The following is a 22116-nucleotide window of genomic DNA, read 5'->3' on the forward strand; positions in this document are numbered from 1 at the left end:
ATGAACTTAAGAAATGAACTCAAATACTGGACCCAATATTCATATCCTGCCACTGATAAAATTCGTTTTGGAGAATGTGAAATATTCGTACAAGTACATGAAATGCCTAAAGCTGAGCTCCAAATTTAGAGCACACTCTGGTTTTGGACGGCACCACATCTCTGGCTGTCACCCAGTGCACGTGGTTGTCACCCAGGACGGTGCACCCTGTCGATACGCTTGTCCCATGGCCAAGCCCCACTCCTCATGTGCACTTCCTTGGGGCATGCGTCTCCTGAGAGGAAAATGCTATGCTGTGCATGTTCTGGTCTGAGCTCCAACATGCCAGGCAGCCTCTCCTGGAAGGACAAGTACTAACGGGGGAGCCTTCACTCTGAGAAAGTCCTTCAAGCCTGCCTGTTCTTTAGCCAGAATGCTGCTGGAAGTCACAAGCATCGCTGACAATGGCCTACTCACAGTATGACAATACTCTCTATGGCCAATCAGCCTGCAGGCGACTACCAGCACTCAGGATCCTCCTCCTGTGGTTTTCTCTCCTTTTCTCCTTCCCATGTCCCAGCAGTCAGGGCTCCCACGCTGGGCTGCGATCTGGTGTCACTGCAGCAGTGACTCAAGTGTGTGAGAAACCTCATTCTGGTGACATGAGGAATGCCGTAACCAACAAGATTAAACTTGAACGAGAAACCTTGTCGAGGTGTCAAGTGTCAAAATATTAGTGTTTCAAGTTGACAGACAAGCAATTGGAAAGGGTCCAGGAACCAAGGGTAGACCTGACTAAGTCACAAAAAACGCTGAAGCCCAGGTTTGTTTGGGTTGAGGATGACAGTGATCCCTGTGAGCAGCACATCGCCCCCTGTCTGAGAAAGCAGCGCTGAGAAAGTCCAGAGCCTTAGCCAGGTGTGATGGTAAGAGAAAAAGAACCCAATCCGAGACAGCTCGGAGAGGGCAAGCACTTGGGCTTTCTTTAGCTTCTACAATGACCTTGGCTGAATTTCTATTTTCATATGTCATTTTGGAACAAAACTCATTGTGGTTTGGAGTAGATGTGGCAAATGACGTGCCGGTCATGGGACAGGTCCATTTTGATCCTGAAGTTATGAGGAAATAGAGAGCAACTGAGTTTTGATAAATGCTTTTTGGATGCTGAGACTGTTGTAGTGTCTCTGAAGTATCACTGAGGCCCCCTGGCATGGGTATAATGTTGCACCGCAATTCATGCTTTTGAGAACAGAAGGCAGGTTCAAGTAATATCATTTAGGAGCCAAATGGTTGTGTTCAGGCTGACACAATCCTTTCATCACTGTGCCTAGGCGTAGTCAGCTCTCTTGAAAAGGCACATGGTATCATCTGAGAGCCTTTTGTGTGGACTCTATCACACTGCAGGAAAGATGGCTCATGGATGGGACATACAGCTATTTCTATGCCATTTCCATGTGTGTTTGGTCCCTTTAACTTACATGAATACCTTATGTATCCACATCCATGTATGTAGTCTGCAAGTGCACAGGTCATAAAAACCAACCAACTTCTAATTGTGGATAGCAAATACCAGAAAATAGATGTTCCGTTTTGACACTTCAGTAATGTGCTAATGTTACTGAGAAGCAGCAGGTTTCGGGGTTAACATACCTGTGTCCTTCCCTCCCTTATGGGGACAGCAGGAGACTACTAAGTTTCCAGTGACAATGATTGACAGGATTGGCCGGCTGTGAGGTGCAGGCCCTGGGAGGGCTCCTGTTCAAGCTTAGGAGGTACCAACTTCTGCTGAAGCCTGGTTAATAATCTACCCTCTGACAGCACTAGGAGGAGGTGCAGGCAGGGTATGCACTAGATATCTTATGATTAATTTAGCTCCTAAATTAATCCTCTTGGTTCAGTAAAGAAACACTCTGATAGGGAAAAAAAAAAAAAAAAAACATTCATCTTCCATGACTTACTTATTCTCTTGAATAAGCTGGCTGAAAAACAAGGTAATAGAGTAACCTTTTAAAATATTTCATCATCCATTGCTTTTCAATGGTTACCAGAATATCATTTTTATCAGTTACTGTGCTCTAGATGTTTAGTGAAACTGAAACTTATTTAAATATAAGATATCATAATCAATTAAGTTATTAATTAAACAAATGTGATGCTTGAATAATTTATTAATAAAACACACACACACACACACACACACACACACACACACAAATTCCTCTTGCTATCTCAGGACACCATTGCCTGAATGTGAAGTCCATTTGCCCAACCACCAGGGAACAGCTTGAACCTGAGAAGCTAAAGATGATGTTAGTCTAGACAGCCATCATAGAGCACAACGACATCCCACAAGGAACCTATAACAAGCCCGGCACAAAGATGGGTGGAGTTTGAATTGTGGGTTACATGCTACAGGAATGGGTCTTCAGAAGGCCTGAAAAAACCTTTAGAGACTCTGCAGTCACCAGAAGAGAATCTGAGATCATCAGGAGGGAAGAATGGCATGTTTTGTTCTTTCCTACAGCCACCTTTCCCTGACTCTCTACTAGAACATGTGTTTTGAATAGACTACTATCTTTTTGTCTACTAACTAGATGACAAAATACCATGGAGAGGCTTAACAAGTCATCTAAAGTCACATAGCAAATATATGTTAGAACCACAAGATGAAAACTGAGGCGTCTACTTTACCTCTACCCTAGGCTTTCTAGAGAGTCGGAGGATCATCTGTGCTGGACCTTAATGATTTGAGGGTCTGTTTTATTTCCTAAGAGTTATTTTGGAAAGTAAGGGGTTGTCCACAAATGAGAAAGCTTATAAAAGTAGGTATGATTTGTCTTTAAATTTAATACATAAACTGGTTGCCTTCAGTAGTGTAGAAAGCCAATCTGAGTAGCACACGAAGCTGAACTACTACAAAGGTAGAACTACAAAGCAGAGTCCTCTTTCAGCTGAAAGTTCCAGAAGGCCAAAGTTGCTGCTCCTGGGTGGCAGCCTGCTCTTGCTCTGCCTGGTTCTGATCAGACATTTTAAGCATTGCCACTTCCCAGACCTGGATGGACACTGGGCCCCTGGGGGGCCAACCCCCCATGGTCCTGATTGCCTCACTGATAACTTAACCAAGTTTTCCTTTTTCCTTTCTGCTTCTCCAGCAGGAGCTGTGTGGCTAATGCTTAACTCCCCTGGTGTGAGAAGCCCGGGCTTTCTGTTAGACCTCCCACCACTGTTCCCTACAATGGAAATTGGCCTTTCTCCAAGATCTAGAAAATGTTTCTCCATGCCTATCAACCCAGCCTGTGTGAATCTACAAACTCATGTGGACAGCCTGGGAAGCACAGGGTTTCCTTTGGTGCATCAGTGCGTGAGAGAGAGACTCCCTTTCCCCAACCTCCCCATGAGAATGGGTCACAGGATCCTGAAGTCACAAACTTAGCCATGTGTCCACGTCATCCCGCATATTCTGAATCATCAAAATAGGCTCGAATAACAACAGCATAATAACAATAAAAAGTTCCCGCAGACAAGAGCAAGTTAGAGTTTTGAATCTTCTTCATCCTTCATGAGCCTTAATGATGCTCTTCTTGGTGTCCTCTTCAGTCTTCCATCAGCGTGGGACTTTCTCCTTGTGGGGAGCCTTTGGGCTTCTTCTATGCTCCTATTGTGTACAATCGCTTTCCTGGTGTCTCAGACCATCTCCCCACTGCTGATGATTTTTTCTGTGATGACTTTGTGCTCTGCAAATATTTTTGATGGACTCAGGATTCTCTGTGTATAGCTTTTGATCATGAGGATACATAGGCAAAAGGGGAAACTGAGGCCACTGTCATCACTGTCATCGATACATGTAGCTAGGTGACTTTCTCTCTTCCTATTTAAATGTCCTTTATTTCTCTATCTTGGTTGAGTGCTCTGGCTAAGACTGCCAATAATTTAATGAATAAAAGTGACAAAACAGCATCTCTATGTTGCTCCAGGTCATAGCACACATACTCTTTATCATTTCTCCAGTTAGAGTACTGATGCTTAGGTCTGTATTTGCGTATGGACTTTATTATTCTGAGGTTCAGTCCTTTCACGCCTAACTTGTTCAGGGATTCTCTCCTGAAAGGAAATTGAATCTTATCCAGTGCCTTCCACGCATCTGTGGTGATGATCACATGGGTTTGGCCTTCGTTATCCTGATATGATGTCATTAACTGGTGGATATTGAACCATCTTTGTCCAGGTACCTCACTTGATTGTGGTGAATTAGCTTTCTAGCACGCTGTGTTTTCCAATACAAAATCACGCTTACAAGAAATATTTGGCAGGGGTTGTTAAGGCTTAAGTCCTAGACTTGAGTGGTGCGTTTATAATCTTGACATGTTGGATAGCCACAAAGCATGCCTCTTGAGTGTAGCCTAGGTTCCTACTTCCAACTGTTTGTTCTCATTGTCATCAATAGCTGTGTTATCAAACTTTAAAAGTGTTTGCCATTCTAAAAGTCTAAAAAGACAATCTCAGTTTTGTCTCCTCAACATATTTTAAATATCATTTTTCTTATTCAATTATGCTATACAGGCATTTTATTATTTTCTTCAAATCATTGATCTCACATTCCTATAATATCTTGTCTAGAAAGATCTTCTTGTGTGCTAAGATCTTCATGTTTTGTTCTGGATTGATTCTGTTAACATATTTTCTGCAATTTATCATGTTATTAAAAATTTAAAGTTCATTTGAGTAGACCTTTGGAAATTATTAAGATTTTAATTTCCTCTTTCTATTGAGACCACATGCCAATATCAGTATCTAACCCTGTGCACAGGTTTTTCTCAAAGCTCAAGTAATTGTGACTTAAATCCACTGTCTTTGGTTATGACACCACCATATCCCACCCCACCCCACCCCACCCCACCCCACCCCACCCCATGCCATGCCATCTATAAATCCGGTTATATTTTGTGCCCCAAGCTCTCTGGGCAGGTGCAGATGAAGAAAACTCGGGTTGTATGCAGGGACCTTCCTACCCTTCCCCATCAGCCCTTCTTGCACAAGGTTACATTGTTGGGCCAGCCATATTGGAGGAAGAAAGAGAGCACATCCCATCTGTCTAGAGAGCTAGTGTGGCTTCTAACTGTGGTGTGTTTTCTCTCCCCCTCCCTTTTCCAGTTAGGCATGATAAGAACAAAGGACGCTGATTACTTTTTAAAGCCAATTCCTCCACACCTAACAGACAAAGCCAGCAGGTCCACACAGGCCGGCTCTCCCTCCCACGTACTGTACAAAAGATCCACTGAGCCCCAGGCTCTCAGAGAAAATGAAGTCCTGATGGTCACCAGGAAGCGAGATCTGTCGAGACCTCATCTTCACCGTGGCAACTTCCATCTTGACCTCCCACGGAAGCAGCATTTCTGTGGTAGACGCAAGAAATGTATGTAAGGGCAATTTTTGTGCATTTAATGATTTGGATAATCGTGTAAGATAATGGGATACTTTTAATTTATCAAAGGCATGTCTTGCACAAGGTGAAGTGTACTAACTGTCACTGCTGTCATCAAGGGTGACTCTAGTGATCGTATTACATCTCTCATGAGTAGTGGATGGATGTGGCAGATGATTTTTTTTTTTTTTAAAGCTAGGGAGCAGATTACAATGACACACATCTCAGAACTATAGACCCTGCCAGACATCTTACAAAACCAAGAGCCCTGGCATCCCCCTCAGTAACTCGATACTTGAGGTTTAGACATATTAAAGCTCACATAGTTTTCCTGCTGAGGTAACTTATTTATATGCATATTTGGAGCTTTACACTGCCACATCAAAGAGGTGAGTGGAGCACAGAACTTACCTGCAATTTGTCAGCAAGCCTCTATGAGCATCGTGTTGTTTTGACCCCTCAGTGAGAACTCCCGTTTGCATGTTATCCAGTTCTCATGGTCCAGGAAACCCACAGTTCTCTAGAGTCTCCTCTGCCTGAGTGTTCAGGCATCGCCTGATTGGCCCTTCCCAGGGAGCACAAAGGCAACCTAGGCCTCCAGCCCAAACCTACTCTGGCTCTCACGGTTGCTTGATCTACCTCTCTGAAGCAGAAGAGAGAGCCTGGCAGGTGTTCTGTGGATCTTGGTGAGTAAAGAGGCTGGATGAAGCCACTGGTGCTCAATGAAGGGACACGTGTCAGGGACACGTGTCACTGAGGTATCAGAGCCCATGCAGTGTCTGGACCCATTTTGTCCCATGAACAAAATACAAGGGCTGTGTTCAGATGGGCCTGGAAATCTCCGAGTAAATCAAGTTCAGTGGCATTCCTCTTTTGCCTGCTTGGCTTCTTGCAGAGTTGGCGCTGATCTTCTTGGTGGGTCCTGTTCTTCTAAGTGGATGTCACTCATAGAAAGGCTGTTCCCATTAGAACCCCTGCTTTCAAAAAATGTGAGCGTGTTCTCTTTAGAAGCAGATGACCAATGCAGATAATTAGTTAAAGTGGATGTTGAGGCTGGAGGTATGGTTGGTGAAGGAAACTTGATCATCTCAGCTGCGGGTGTCTGCTGACATGGCATTAGCTAGACCCACATGTTCCCAGGGCATTCGGAAAGCACTGACCTAAGGCTGACAGTGTTTGCTCTCAGGGCTTCTGAGAGTTCTGCCCCTGTAGCCAGCACTGGGAATATGGCTGCCCTGCCCTCTGATGTGTCCTGTCTTTGTGTTGCACACATTTTCCCACCACTGGAGGTTAAAACCAAGAGATCTAAAGGTCACACCACACATATCTGAAATCCTTTGCTAACGCTTTCCAGAGAAGAACCAGGAGTTGGCTGTATTTACTCACTTTGCATCTGTGGTCCCACAGCATCCTCTACAGTAGCTGATATAGAAGCCGAATGACCCAGAACAGCCCCTACAAGGGTGTCTATGGGTGTGTAAGTTACAGTGGTCACAAAGCTTCCATTAACCTTAGCTAGGGCTTGTTTAGGTTTGAGATACAGGCTGAGTGAGTCTCCCACAGATGAAATACTTGTGATGGGAAATGTTACATATTTCATCATATTTTGAGTTGTAGAATACTTGTGTGTACACATAATGAATAACCTTGGAGATGAATTCCAAAACTGAACAGAGACTTCATTATTAACAACGTGCCTTAACATGTACCTGGAGGTAATTCTAGAGGATGTTCTCAGTTTATATGGGTTTCAGGTGTGACTTGTCACAAAGACATGGTATAGGATTTCTACTTGTGGCTTTATGTTTCAACTCAAATAGTTTTGGATATTGGGTCACTTCTGGATTCAGAGTTTTTAATTTAGTATGCTCAATTTGTATTTCCAACTTAATGAACAAAAAGATTTAAAATGCATCAGCCGTGAGCATCAATCAAGCAGAGTCATGTTGGTTCATAGCAGGTTCTATAGGTGAGCTTCTATAGTTGGAAGTTTAGGTCACCAGAGTGGGGACTGAAGTAGACTTCCCCATGAAATGATTCTGCAGTTTCTTAGCCATCTTCCAAAGCTAATAATTTTTGATGTAGTGTTAATTGTCGTAATTACAAAAGCATGTTAAAGGAGTCACTGCACAAGGTTAGAGTGTAGTTTGCTCTGTTATTAAGTCTGCTAAGTATTCACAGCCTTCACTAGACTGTTCAGCACCCATCGGGTGCAGCTGCTACCAAGAGTGTACGACTGACTGGGAGGAATATTGGAAAGCTAGTTATGTCCAGATGCCAGCATCAACTGGGAAAAGAAAGCAAACTGCTTGCTGCTCTGCCAGTAACGGTGTGGAGGAGCTCTGCTCTGGAACTCTCTATGCCTTTATGTCCTTGACCCTAGGACGTGCTCATTTTAGATAATAGGATTCGGCTCTCATTTTAAATCAGAACAAAACCATGTGAAGTCAGTTCTGGCAATGATTTCCAAGACACCAAGATTATATGAACCTCATTTAAATTTAGAAGGTGACTTTAACACATCTTGTGTCACAAAGAATTGGCAGTTCTGTGTTCTTCTAATATGAGAATCCTATTGTTGTGCTTTGGTTTCTTTGTGTAGCCCAGGCTGTCTTTAAAACTTGGGATCATCTTGTTCAGCATGAACATTTAAGATGAATATTAAAAGGTCTTATTAAAAAAAAACAAACCCGGAGCCAGATATTGGAGTGAAAAACTGAGAGATCAGAAGAATAGGAAAGCCACAGTCAACCTCACCTCACCAACTCCTCAGCTTCCAAACAGAGCTACTTCCTGTATACCCACACCTACATGCCTTTCTGTTCTGCCATCTCACTTCCTCTCTCTGCCCAGCTACATCACTTCCTGTCTGTCTGTCCAGACCTCCAGACCTCTATGGTTAGTGCTGGGATTAAAGGCGTGTGTCACTATGCCTGGCTCTGTTCCCAGTGTGCTCTTGAATTCACAGAGATCTGCATGGATCTGAATGTTAGGAGAAAAGGCATGTGCTATCATTACCCGACTTCTATATTTAATACAGTGGCTGGCTTTTTCCTCTGATCCTCAGATAAGCTTTATTAAGGTGCACAATATTGGGGGGACACAATATATCGCCATATGAACATTCAATTTTCAGACTTCTGTAGGATCAGCTTTGACTCTGGCTTTGTGTGTTTGCTCTAGCTTTCTCTCTACCCATTCCTCCATAGACATGCCCCAGCCTCCCAAGAATGACCTCTACATCTTGCCTGATGAGTACAAGCCTACCTCCCGGCACAAGCGCTCCCTCCTGAAATCCCACAGAAATGAAGAGCTGAATGTGGAGACGCTGGTGGTGGTTGACAGAAAGATGATGCAGAACCATGGCCATGGGAACATTACCACCTACGTCCTCACTGTACTCAACATGGTAGGGATGGCCTCTTTGAAGTCACAGGCATACGTGTGTGTGTGTGTGTGTGTGTGTGTGTGTGTGTGTGTATTTGTGTATGTGTATGTCCTTGTGTACATTATGTGTATTGGTTCATGTGCACATGCTTGTTTGATTGTGTGTGTGTTTGTATGCACGTCCTTGTGTGTGCACGCCAATATACGTTTCATTTCTTACTTGTATACCTGTGTCTTGGTGTAATAAATTCTTATTTTACTAATTTCCAGTCAAAAGGGGAAATTTCAGAACTTTGGGGAATTGAATGGGGAAAACTAATTGATCATTGTCACAATGTGGCTTATTTCTGAGGCACTTGGGGTACACTGGTACCCTCACATACTAAACGTCTCACCAGGACATTGACACACACATTTTGAGACAACATCTTTATCAGATTAACATGTAATGTTAGGCTCAGATAATGTCTATCTTTTTAAGACTAATAATGTTTGGGTGTTGAATATAAATTATTTTACCTGCAGAAACTGATAAACTCTTATCTTGGAATATCTTCCCAGACGAAACATGTCTGTAACTTAAGGAACACCTGTGGGAGTGATTGTAGCTGTGAGAGGTCCCCTGCCCGCCTCCTGTGAACTAAATCCTCATCACAGAGAGAAAAACTGGGCTGTCCACATGTCAGAGAAAGTTAATCACAGTGTTTTAAATATATGTTTGACCTCCTAAGTCTGTGAACTGAGTACCCCACATGGGTCTGTGTCTCTCTCAGAGTACCCCAAATATGTCTCACTCCCTACATTTACCCCAATTTTCTCTCTCCCCACAAAGAAACTTATTGTATATCTCTTTCCTCACAGAATATTCACATGGCTGTGTCTTCACCAGAGTACCCACATGGCTCTCTCCCCACAGAGTACATGGCTCTCTCCTCACAGAATACCCACATGGCTCTCTCCTCGGAGAGCACAGGCTCTGTGGCTGGACTCTGTCTAGAATCTCAGGGTCCTGATGTGGCAGCTATCATTTGCCTGTATTCTGTAGAAGTGTTCCAATATTTACCTCGGTTTCAAAGAGCCGCCATGGTTATCTGCAGCCTCCAGGATCACCACACTACCCCTGCCCCCAAGTCTGAATGTCACTCTAGGCCTTTGTTTCTGCTTCTGTGTGCCGTCCCACCTTGTGTTCACACATCACACTCATCCTAACTTCTGTTCCCTCCTCTTGGTCTTGTCCTAAGTGTTTCTCCTGTGGTCCCAGAAGCCCTTGTGGTGCACTTGGCATTTGTCATCACCACTAAGACTGGAATTATCCTTCTTGCAAGACACAGTGGTCCATGCGTGGACTCTGCAATCCTAGCACTCAGGAAGGAAGCTGAGACCGATGCAGTGTGAATCAGAGGCCAGCTAACGTACAGAGACTACAAGACTGTTGCAGTACTGATGTTGATGAGGGTGATGATGAGGACCATGATGATGATAGTGATGAGGATGAGGATGAGGAGGAGGAGCACGGGGATTTTTGAAAACTGTCTCTCCTTCATGTTAGGTAACAAATAGACACCCTTCTCCTCAAACTTTAACTTTAGACTTCCAGGCTTCCACAGTAAGGGTTCCACCATCAGCCTTCCCACATATCTATACTGCTGCAGAAATGTAAAGATGATGTTACACTCACTTAGCTAAGGCACTGAAGAACTAGGGTTTACTCTTACAGGCAAAATTTGGGCCACGGCTAGTCTATAGCAAACTCATGGCTAATGCCCATTTTCTGTTTTCAGGTGTCTGCTTTATTCAAGGATGGAACAATTGGAGGAAACATCAATATTGCCATTGTAGGACTCATTCTGCTAGAAGATGAGCAGGTATTCCAGCTTCTAAAGCAGCAGAGTCATTCACAAATGAGTGTGAAATGCTTCTTTAAAAAAATACAGTTGCAGGCCGGGCGGTGGTGGCGCACGCCTTTAATCCCAGCACTCGGGAGGCAGAGCCAGGTGGATCTCTGTGAGTTCAAGGCCAGCCTGGGCTACAAAGCGAGTCCCAGGAAAGGCGCAAAGCTACACAGAGAAACCCTGTCTCAAAAAACCAAAAAAAAAAAAAAAAAATACAGTTGCTCTGTGCAATACATGTTTATTTCTCTTTTACTTGGGAAAAGAAGGATTTCATACTTTGTGTTTAAAATGACTCATTTGTTTTCAGTTCTTTCTAATGGTGTATGTGCATGTGTGTGTGGTTTGTGTGTGTGTGTGTGTGTGTGTGTGTGTGTGTGTGTGTGTGTAGGTGGTGGTGAGGTTGTATTGCCACTGCTGCCTGGGGCGGGGGGCAGCCCCCAGAAGTGCAGGGCTCAAAGGGAAATCCACAGCGTTGGTGTGTACTATGCTTTTGTATCAGAGGGGGTTACAGGAAAAAGATACTCACACTCTCTCTTGATGGTTTTCTTCTTTATTCTTCTGTATTCTTTATTTTGTATTCTATATTCTCTTTTCTTATCTCTAGCCAGAAATGTCCCTTCTGTCTATCTAGGTGCTTTTCTTCTCCTTCTAACTCTCTTGATGTTCTCCTCCTAATTCTTTCATTCTTGATGTTTCCTCCTAATTCTCTCATTCATGATGTTTCCCTTCTAACCCATTTTAACTCTATATTTTTTAATTTACAGCTTATATAACCCAGCAAAATCTTCCAGACAATATAACAATTACAATGTGGTTACATTCTGTTTTTCAAGTAAATGATTACAGTGAATACAAGTAAAAGCAGCATGTTTTCCATGTCACTTACATGATTAAACATTTTAAGTATTACAGGTGTAAAACAAATTATCCCAAGAACCCACATACATTCATACCCAATAACTTGTTATAGATTAACTGTTTAGGCAAGTAAAATATTCTTCTTAGTCAGGTCTTTTACTGGTAGGCTGCACTTTGGTAGTTACAAAGAATGGACCAATTACTTTGTTACTTATCTTGAAAGGTAATCTTATAGGTCTTAGAGGAATCACAAACCTAAATTTTCATATATGAAAAACTGTCAGTTCTACTTTAAATCTTTAGGGTACATACCCACTCATCAATAGTTTTTATATCAGGATATTGAGGTCAGAAATGGGTACAAGGAATTAATCATCACCTTTGGTCATCAACTAATCCTAGCAAAAAAGTGTGTCAGCTAATGATAATTGGGTTGCTTTGTTCTTATTACCTGACCTTAAAGAGTTCCTCACTCAACTATGGCCTTTCTAAAACTTTAGATTATCTTCTTGGGTTTTTTACCTCAAAGCTATTATCAAAACATCTGCTCTAACCTGAAGTTATTATAAGGCTTTGTTTCAGCTAATGCACACCAAAATTTGTGACTGTATTTTTCAGCATTAAAAATGAAAGAATTTAAGCTAATTGGGCTACTGGACTCTTAGTCATGAACCTACACAGTCTATACGGCTCCTCAGTAGAAACTCATGTGTTCTAGCTGTGTGACACTTCCTTGTTTTTATTTTTTTTATCATCAAAACTCAATTTAGACTAACAATTTCTTTCTTTCTTTTTTTTTTGTGTGTATGTGTGTGTGTGTGATTTTTTGAAACAGGTTTTCTCTGTGTAGCCATGGCTGTCCTGGAACTCATTCTGTAGACCAGGCTGGCCTTAAACTCACAGAGATCCACCTGCCTCTGCCTCCTGAGTGCTGGGATTAAAGGCGTGCGCCACCACTACCCAGTGTATGTGTGTGGTTTGTGTGTGTATTGAATGTATGGTCGGGCTGTATGTGTATGGTGCATGTATGTGTGTGTTTGGTGTGTATGTATGTTTGAGTGTGGTGGTGAGGTTCTGTGTGTGTAGTGTATGTATGTGTGTGCGTATGAGTGTGTGTGTGTGTGTGTATGTGGTATATGTACGTGTGTGTGTGTGTGTATGTGCCTGTGTGTATGTGTGTGTGTGGTATATATGTGTGTGTATATGTGTGTATGAGTATGTGTGAGATGTTTGTGTCTGTATATATGTATGTGTGTGTGCCTGTGTGTATGTATATGTTGTGTGTATGAGTGTGGTTTTTTTTTTTGGGTGTGTGTGTATGTGTGGTATATGTGGGCTCATGGGAAAACAGAACTTAGGATGCATTTGTCATGAGACTGTGGGAAGGAAATACACTGGCAGATTGAAAGACGAATGTCTCTTCAGCCACAATAACTTCCTGTGCTGCTTTGCTAGAAGATTGACTGTGTCCCCAGCATGGATGGTGAGCTGTGCTGTCTCCGGCTGTACCGTGTTGTTTACCCTGCCACCTTCTGCTTCCACCAGATCCCCACAATCCTCAGGCTTAGATTCCGTCTTTTCCTTGGCGATCCTGGAAGACAGAACACATTTTCCTTACTGCACGCTGGTCTCAGTTAATGGTGTCTGGGTGGCAGTGGGGAAGGAAGGCCCTCCCCTCCAACCCAAGCCTCCTGTCACCCCACACAGCTGAGTGCTGCACCCCGGGGAGCACCTCACAGCAGCATTCACAGTGTGGAAGTCTTCATTACAAGTGGATTCCACTTGTGTTTCTCCATGCTGATAACTGACTCAGCAAAGGCATGTGGGCCCAGGGCCTGAGCCAGACGCCAAGCAGCCACTCCCACCCTCGATGATGTCTCCAGTGTCTTGTGGTGGCCACGGCGCTCGTGTTTATAAAGCAAAGAATGTTTTGGATGGAATCAGAGATGATTCATAACATCTGTGGGACACCCCTTTTTCCACACAGGTGGGATGCAGCAGGGAGGGCTGTCTAGCCTGTCTAAGGCCATTGTCTGCTCTGAGAGCATGCAGCTGGGAGGCTTTGCTCAACTAGTCAGGCTTCTCAGGTGACAGGTTAATTATTCCCTGTATTAAAAACGTTTTTACTTTGGAATTCATCCAAGCTGCACAGAATAAGCAGCAAGGTTATCGTTTGATCATACACCTGTGTTCACTTTAATTAGCAACAGTTTCCTGGAAATCACCAGCTGAGGAATGCAGACGTGCTTCTGCACTTATGTGCAGCAGGTCGCTTAGGTGCATGTGACTCTTAGAAAACAAAATAAACATTGAAGGGGAGAATGTCTTCAGTGACTAAGAAGCAACTTTTTTCAGTTGTGGCTAAGGCTTTTTATAAGATAGCATTCTGAAACAGGAGCATATAAACTGGCATTCTCTAATTGCCCTTACGACACCGTAGCAAGCCTACAAGTGGGTTCAATAACTCAATGCACCTGTTGTCATGGTGTTCCTGGCCCTCCATCCTCCCTCCATCCCTTATAGTTCTTGACTTCATGCTCATAGTTCACTGCTACTCTATCAGCACTCGATAGGTATGGGTAAGTTTAATGGTATTCTGTATTGTTTCCTTGATGTTTATTTTTCAGAAATAAAGCTTTAGAATTTGACCTTTTTATGCAAATAAGTTGCCTTTGTGTAGAATAGTTACTGGCTTAACACTGTTACCGTAGAGGTGGGGCTGCTGCTGTTATGAATTCACCACTGGTGGGGTTGTGTGTGTGTGTGTGTGTGTGTGTGTTTTGTACAACCCATATACAAAAGAGTCTATTCTAGCTACAATTTTTCAAAGTATTAGTCAAAGATATTTTTACGCAGAAGATTCATACTCATATTTTGTCTTTATTGGTCATTGAATCCAAGAGTCAATAATACACATTCCAATTGGTTGTGTATAGAAATTCACGTAAGTGTGTTCACTGAACCCATACAGATTTGTAGAATACACTGTCATTGGGATGATAATACATCATATGTAACTCTTATATTATGTACCTTCTGGATCCATCTGTGTGTTTTAAATCTCCATTAAGAATATCCTGCTCTGTTGAAAATGGCTTTTGCATATTTTCTTTACATTTCCATGGGTGTCTTGGCCTCTCTTGCCTAGCCAGGGCTGGTGATTAGTCACCATGCAGACCACACTTTAAGCAGCTTCTGCCAGTGGCAATCTGGACTGATGGGGAAAGATGGAACTCGCCATGACCATGCCATCTTACTGACTGGGCTGGACATATGTTCCTGGAAGAATGAACCCTGTGACACATTGGGTAAGATTCTCCAGTATGATTTGGAGGGATGTGGAAGGGTGTCCCATCGGAGGTTGATGTGGTTACCATCACTACAACCAGTAGCTTTACCTATCAACTGATGTGTTACAAGAAAAAGTCCCACCTCAAATTCCAGAGTCCCTACCCTTTCTCAGGTAAGAAGTGACCTTCCCCATCTTTTCCACCACTACGAATGGGACCAGGAGATTCAAACCTGTCTCATGATGTGGTAAGAGCACTAGATTTGTTAATACTGATAAAAACGCCACAGTAATATTGTACTGTCCATTTCCATATTTGTCTATAAAGATCTGAGCATCAGCAATCCAGTTGTGTTCTAGACATTCACAGAGTGATGCAGCACTTTGACATTTCCACATGGCCAAGGAGTGTGCTACTAACCAGGACTCTACAGAATATTTCTTTTGAACTCTATTTCTTCCCCAAATTCAGAGGAGTAGTTTTATTTTAGAAGCTTCTGGATAAGACTCAATCTAGCAGAGGTTAGCTCTGCTTCTCACCAAGGCTTGCTTATGAGGCTGACCCTCAGCTAGCCCTAGAAGACATGTGTTTTATCCACCCTAGTCAGCAAGGCTCATATTTGGACTGCTTGGACACTGCTTACCATCTACTTTCTTTCTCCAGAGGTCTGAAAGTTTTCTATGTGTCAGGCATGAAGTACCTCCATTACCAGCTCCCAGGGACAACTGTAGACACTGAGAACCTAGCGATGTTTCTGGATAGATGGCTTTACATGGATGTTATACTTCCTTGCTGGGGACATCAAGATGCCCCTGTGTGATTGCCCTGTGGGAAGTCTCAGAAGCCCAGCATGGTTTCTCCTCCTGTCTCCCATGAGCTTTTCCTTCTCTGCTCTTTGTCTTTCTGCAGTGTTAAATCATGAATCACAGACAGCAAGTGCTTAGCATTGCAAAAGTGAATCACTGAGCTTGGGGTGTGACCCTGAGGACCTCACAACACACTCATTCTCTACTGTTTTTCCCCTGGAGGCTTTAGTGGACAGATATTTCTAGGAAAAGGCAGAAACCATCCTCATCTGCATTTAATCCTCTGTTCTATTTCATGCCAACTTTAGTCTTTTCCAGGAATATTGCATAGAGACTGAGCCTGTTTACCAGAAGACAGAGTCCACGGGCTCCTGAGAATACATAAGATATATCACTTCCCCCACAGCAGCATATCAGATTCACATGACTGTCCAAAGGTAGCCCATCTCACACTTCCCCAAATGAAGATAAGAACCAAACTTTAGCAAATATTAGAAAACAAATACATAGTCACTCATTCTCCATCAACCATGCTGTGCATCCTCTTTATCTTTATGTCTTGCAGGGTTCGCACCCATAAACGGGATGTGCAGTAAGTACCGAAGCTGCACAATCAATGAAGACTCGGGACTTGGACTGGCCTTCACCATTGCTCATGAGTCTGGACACAAGTAAGTCTGTCTCATGGGGAGGGAGGTGCTCTGCTGACTACATGATCTTTGCATTTCAGTACCGGTTCTGTGGCTTCATCTCATTTTCCAACTGGCTGCTATGGTGGTACTCTATTTGACTACAGAGGAACAAGGCTACTACTCTGGACTCTCTCTCTCTCTCTCTCTCTCTCTCTCTCTCTCTCTCTCTCACACACACACACACACACACACACACACACACACACTCATATATGATCTGTAGACATGCTGAACTTGGAGGCATACAAGTGGAGCTTGGGAGTGAGGTCACTGAGAAGTTGCCCTGGTAGGACATGGTTGACACTCCATGTTCTGACACTGACTTCCAAGCTATTGCCTATGAAATGAGGTAACCTCAGGTTGTGCTGTGAGCTGGGTGCTTCAGCAGCCTGGATTAACAGGGCCCTAGACAAACAGCAATCAACAGTGATAGTGTTGGGCTAGTCAGACGGCCCAGTGCTTAAGCTGCTTGCTATGAAGTCTGACTCTGAATTTGATCCCAAGACACACATGGTAGAAAGAGAATCCCACTCCTGCACATTGTTCTATGACTTCTACACTCATGCCTTTTTATGTGTGCACCTACACAAAGACACATGAAGAGAGAGAGGATGGGGTGACAAACAAGTGTGATAAGTCACTTAGGGTGTCCTTTTTTTTTTCATGTAAAAAACCTTAAAATTATAACCACACTGGCTTATAGAAATCAATGTTCTTATACAAAATTTCATCCTCATAATCCTGTCAGCTGTTTCACCTTTGAGCATGGTCTACTGAAACTTTTCCAAAGGCCCCATTGGCTCTCACGTTGCTACGGACATCCTCTGAGAACCCTGAGGACTACAGAGCCCAATTGTCATCATAGAAGTTATTTCTGCCCTGTTGAGACTGTAATTTCTCTTAGAAATTTCTCTTAGAAAATGAACAACTTGGGATTCCCCTTTTCTGCTAATTATCTTTCTTGAAGCTCAATTTTCCTGTCAAGAGAAAAACAGAAGCAGTGTTTTTTATTTGTATTTTGACAAGACTAGTTTTTCTACTTCCTATTAGAAGACGAACTCAATTCACCTGTTCTCAGAATAACATTCACATGTGTGTGCTCACATGCATGCACATGAACACACACACACACACACACACACACACACACACACACACACACCACAGGTACAAGTGTGTGATCCTTTGTTCAATCAAATCCTACAGAGGCCCCTTAGGTTTTGACTTTGTGTAAACTCTTGACCTGAAGACAAAGCTGAACACCGCGTTACCATTCCCTTCATTACCACAGGTAGTGATTGATGATTTCATTGCCTAGAAAATTACACCTGCACTCTGTAAGGCTTTCAGTTAAAACACAATTGTAATTTTAATAGTCCTCTAGAGTTAAAAACTTTCATTATTATAATGACACTGGACTCTTGTTGTCTTCTCAACTGTACCTGACCTTAATTAAAGAATCAAGGCAAGAAATATGTAAGTCACTGAGAACTCAGCCTGCAAGAGTTTCATAAGTGGTGAGATAGAGACACAGGCATTGGCAGTACTAGCCACTGCTACAGGGGTCAAACTTAACTGAAAGGAAGTGTGATTCTTCCTGATTGAAGCTCTCAGCCTTCGGTCTCACCTGACCCATTCGCTGGATCTGTAGGACATGAGAGCTGGCCAGCTCTTGACCCATGACCTAGCCTAGTGATCATCTCTGCCCTCAGAGGAGACCCAGTGCTCATGTTGGGTTATCCGTTGCCATTCCTCTTTATAGTTCTTGTATTTGAAATCGCCTGGTATTTGACCATTCACCCCACTACCCTACCACCACACATATCCCCACTTTCGGTATATGAAGATGTCTCTGTGTGGGGTGATGTGTCAGGAGCACAGTGCATGTTCAATATACATGGAGGGCTTTGTCCTCTAAGTTTACATAGGGAGAAACTGAGGCTCAGTGAGTTCAACCATTTTGCCCAGTACTAAACAGCTCATGTATGATTGAGCCAAGATGTTGACTAAGCTCCCTCCCTCAGTGTGCGTGCACTTGCGCACACACACACACACACACACACACACACACACACACACACACACACACACACCACATTTCCATAGCTCCTGCTTACTCCAGCAACCCATCTGAAGTCTGCTAATCCCAGCCCAACTGGCGTTTCCATCTCTGCCCCATGCCCCCTGGTGAGGGTGCTCTTCTTACTTAAGGAAGTCTATGTCAGAGCTGTGGGCATCCTGGTCCTACCTATGGTCACCCTCATCTCTCCAAGGGGAATCAGCATCTGGATGGCATTGCCCTCTTGCCCCACTCAAGGGCATCTCACTTCCTCAACCACGCTGTCCCAACAGCCTGCACCATTTGCTAACACTGCTTGCAGTTCATCACTCTGGAGACAGGTTAGTGATCAATAAAGTACTTTCTCACAGCCATGGGACACACAGAGAGAACAGTGGAAGACATGAAAGGCACTGAATGTTGAGTGTACTTCTAAAAGCCAGTTTATCTGAAATTATGTTTGCAATTTTTTGTTTTCTTCATGTTATTACTATTTAGTTATTGTGCTAAATAATGGGTCTTTGATGAGATTTTCTTATACATATATTATTGTACCCTGTTCTTATTTTCACTTTCTACTGGCTTTCGCCATACCCCTTCCTCTTCATAACGCCTTCCTGATTTCTCATCTTATATATGTATTTGTATGTGTACATATGTCCATACATCTGTATTCTCCATGTGAAAGAAAGCAGGCATCATTTTCTCTTTCTCTTCACACTATCCTGTCTGCTGCTTATCTCTTTATATTCTTCCTCCACCCTCATTGTCCACCTTATACTTCCATTTCATATTGTATGTATATATGTAGGTAGGTAGGTACATAGGTATGTATATATACGCATGTGTGTGTGCAAATATATACATTTAAATCTAGACTCCAAATACAAGAGAAAACAAAAACCATTCTGTCTTTCTGAATTTGGCTTGTTTCACTTTACAAAGTGACCTCCAGGCTAACACTTTTGTATCTGAGTCACAGTCATTGCTGGAATATTGCCCTTTAGTCAACACACAAAAAACGAATAAGCTCCTAGGGACTGTTGTGTTCATGGGCAGCATGTGTGTGAGCCTAGGTGGGAGACATCTAGATCCTTTAGGAACAAACTATTAAAGATGAAGGGACAAATACTAATAATTGTTTAACCTATGGGATGATAACCATTTTAAATAGAGTGCGATGGTGCATGGGAAAAGAAGTGTAATCTAGCACATATAGCTTGAATTATACTTCTTGGTAACAAATACCAGTCTTATCTTTGAGATATATCTCCTCTTTCTTCCGTGACTTTCACATTAATATCACATGTGGTCCCTGTGACATTTTTATGTAATAGACACATTCATCATGTCTGCACATGGTGCACTGATTTGAATGAAAACTTATGATATAGTAGGGCACAGATTTTGTAGGCACCAGAATCATATGCAGTGGGTGAGCACACCGTCAGATGCTCACTCCTATTTCCCAACCTACTAGTAAGCCCGAAGTCTCCCAGGGCAGTCTTTGGGTAGCCAAGGGGTGTGGAATATTTCTCTGATGCTTTAATACTAGCAGAATTTGAAATTTGATCATTGAAAATACCTTTGATAAAAAAAAAATAAATAAAAACCAAGAATCTCCAGCCCCGAGGCACTATTATTTGCGTTCCTTAGCATGTGGGCTGAAGTGGTGGTAAAATTATGTAGGTCAAGTGCGGGGCTGTAACGTTCTCCACTGAGAGCAGGTCGAGGGCCAGCCAGGACAGCGTGCTTTGGCATTCGGTTGTCATTGCTCTATCCCCAGTGCAACCTCCCTTCTGGGATTTCAGCCCAAATCCTTCTCACAACCATGACACATTTCCCCTGCCATGTGGTTGCCTTGGCCTTGATTAATTGCCTTTAAAAGAACTTCAGAGAATGGGTGGAGGTTAAAATGACCACATTCGCATCACCCTTGGTACTGACCAGGAATTTTGCAGAAATCTGACAATATTTGCCTGTAAGATCTCCTTGGATACACCCTCCAATCACACTCTACTTGGACCACTGCATAGATCCTATGGGCCTTGATATCTGAGGTCTTGGTTTCGTTCTGGGTCAAGGGCTCTCCCCAGTCTTTAGTTTTGTCTTCATTGGGGTGTAGTATAGTAAGACAGCAATTATATGCCATATGTTTAATGCCATGCAAACATGGCAGACATCTACGTACATGCATGTGTTCTCAGCCTCTGTACATGGACATAATCTCTTGTTCCCTTTAGAGAACCCCACCACCACTGAAGGTCTGCCTGTCCTTGTTGACTTCTAGCTACTCATGATGGGAGTCTTGACAGTGGCTCTCTAACCAAGTAACCATCTTGCCATTTTCTCTCTTGAGTCTTTCCTCTTCCCCATGACTCTCATTCACTCAACACCTGTTCTTGGGGAATCAATATAAAGACAGAGTATCAAACAGCAGTAGCCAGTAGCAAGTGGCCCTCCAATAATGTGCTTACACTAATATTTTCCAGATCATGTGGTTCTTTTAAGTATCCCAGGTTTTCCTTCGAGGTAGTTTGAACTACTTTCTAGGGGAGCTGAAAATGGTGATGTGAGTTTTTCTGCAGTCAAAACCCTGGGAATGTAAAAGATGCAGAGCTTTGGTAGGAGGTGGCTACTTGAACCACTGGTCCTTCTAGGTTCAGGGCTGCCATTACCACGACTCTCCTGAAGAACATGCTGTTTGGCAATGAGGGATACATGGGCATCTGTAATGCCTTCATTCATAGTTACCTTAGCTTGAGGTGTGTTTGTACAGGAGGCCAGCGTAGAAGCCCCAAACTGTTCTGATTTCCACTCAATCAGAATAGGTAGCTATTTAAACAATTCCCACCTATGCTCTTATCCTTGCTCACTGTTTGCAGAGAGATGCCCTCTGGAGCAATAGAGGGATTTGGGTCAGGGAGTCAGGTACTGCCTGTCTGCCACAGCCTCCAGTTGTGAGGAACTAGAACCAGGGAGCACCCTTGCATGGTTGTGAAGGCGAGTGTTACCTGCCTGGCAAGTACCTGTGACTGCTCAGTAGTTCTAAAATCAATCTAAGCATTCGAGTCACCGGGGGACTTATTTGAAAAGCTCAAACACCTCCATCTTTTTATTTTCTAGCTGGAAACCTGGCTTCTGTATTTCATTTTCTGATTTACATTTTTATTTTTTTGAGAATTTCATATATGAATAACTGTATTCATATATTTTCTCTCTCTCTTTCTCCTCCTCCAACTCCTCCTGTATGTATCCCACTCCCTATCAAATGCATGACTTCTTCAATTACTGTTGTTATATATAAACACACATGTATATATACATTTGTATATATAAATACAACCTGCAGAGTCCACTTAGTGCTAATTGGAAGTTATACACATGAAATATTAACAATATGATCACCTAAACAAGACTAACACAACAACAGTTGACATTCCAACATGGATGGGTGAGCACCCCAGATCAAGAGTTACAGGTAATTAATGTCTCCTGAAAGAGATTCAGTGTACTCCAGGGGAAACTCTTTGATATCAAATCCCAAGCTGTCAGCCCTAAACACATATACATATGACTTCTGTATTTCTAACAAATATCTCTAAAAATTCTCCCAGGCCTGGTAGCATCCATGAGACCTCTGGGATTTGATATGTTGCCCTTTGAAGCTATGTGATAAATCATTTGTTCTTCCAAAAGGCTCCACAATTTGGAACACACAAATATTCTCC

The 22116-nt window shown here is 42.9% G+C and overlaps 1 protein-coding gene across 1 annotated transcript in view; it reads left to right on the forward strand.

The window, feature by feature from the left end:
• Positions 1–22116, forward strand: part of Adamts16 (ADAM metallopeptidase with thrombospondin type 1 motif 16) — a 113958-nt gene that overhangs the window by 32613 nt on the left and 59229 nt on the right. Inside the window, 5 exon segments of the mRNA XM_028873676.2 lie at positions 5131–5392; positions 8611–8810; positions 10570–10653; positions 14687–14846; positions 16200–16305. Of these exon segments, the coding sequence (XP_028729509.2) occupies positions 5131–5392; positions 8611–8810; positions 10570–10653; positions 14687–14846; positions 16200–16305 (812 nt within the window).

Source organism: Peromyscus leucopus, chromosome 19 (assembly GCF_004664715.2).
Source record: "Peromyscus leucopus breed LL Stock chromosome 19, UCI_PerLeu_2.1, whole genome shotgun sequence".
Taxonomy (NCBI): Eukaryota; Metazoa; Chordata; class Mammalia; order Rodentia; family Cricetidae; genus Peromyscus; species Peromyscus leucopus.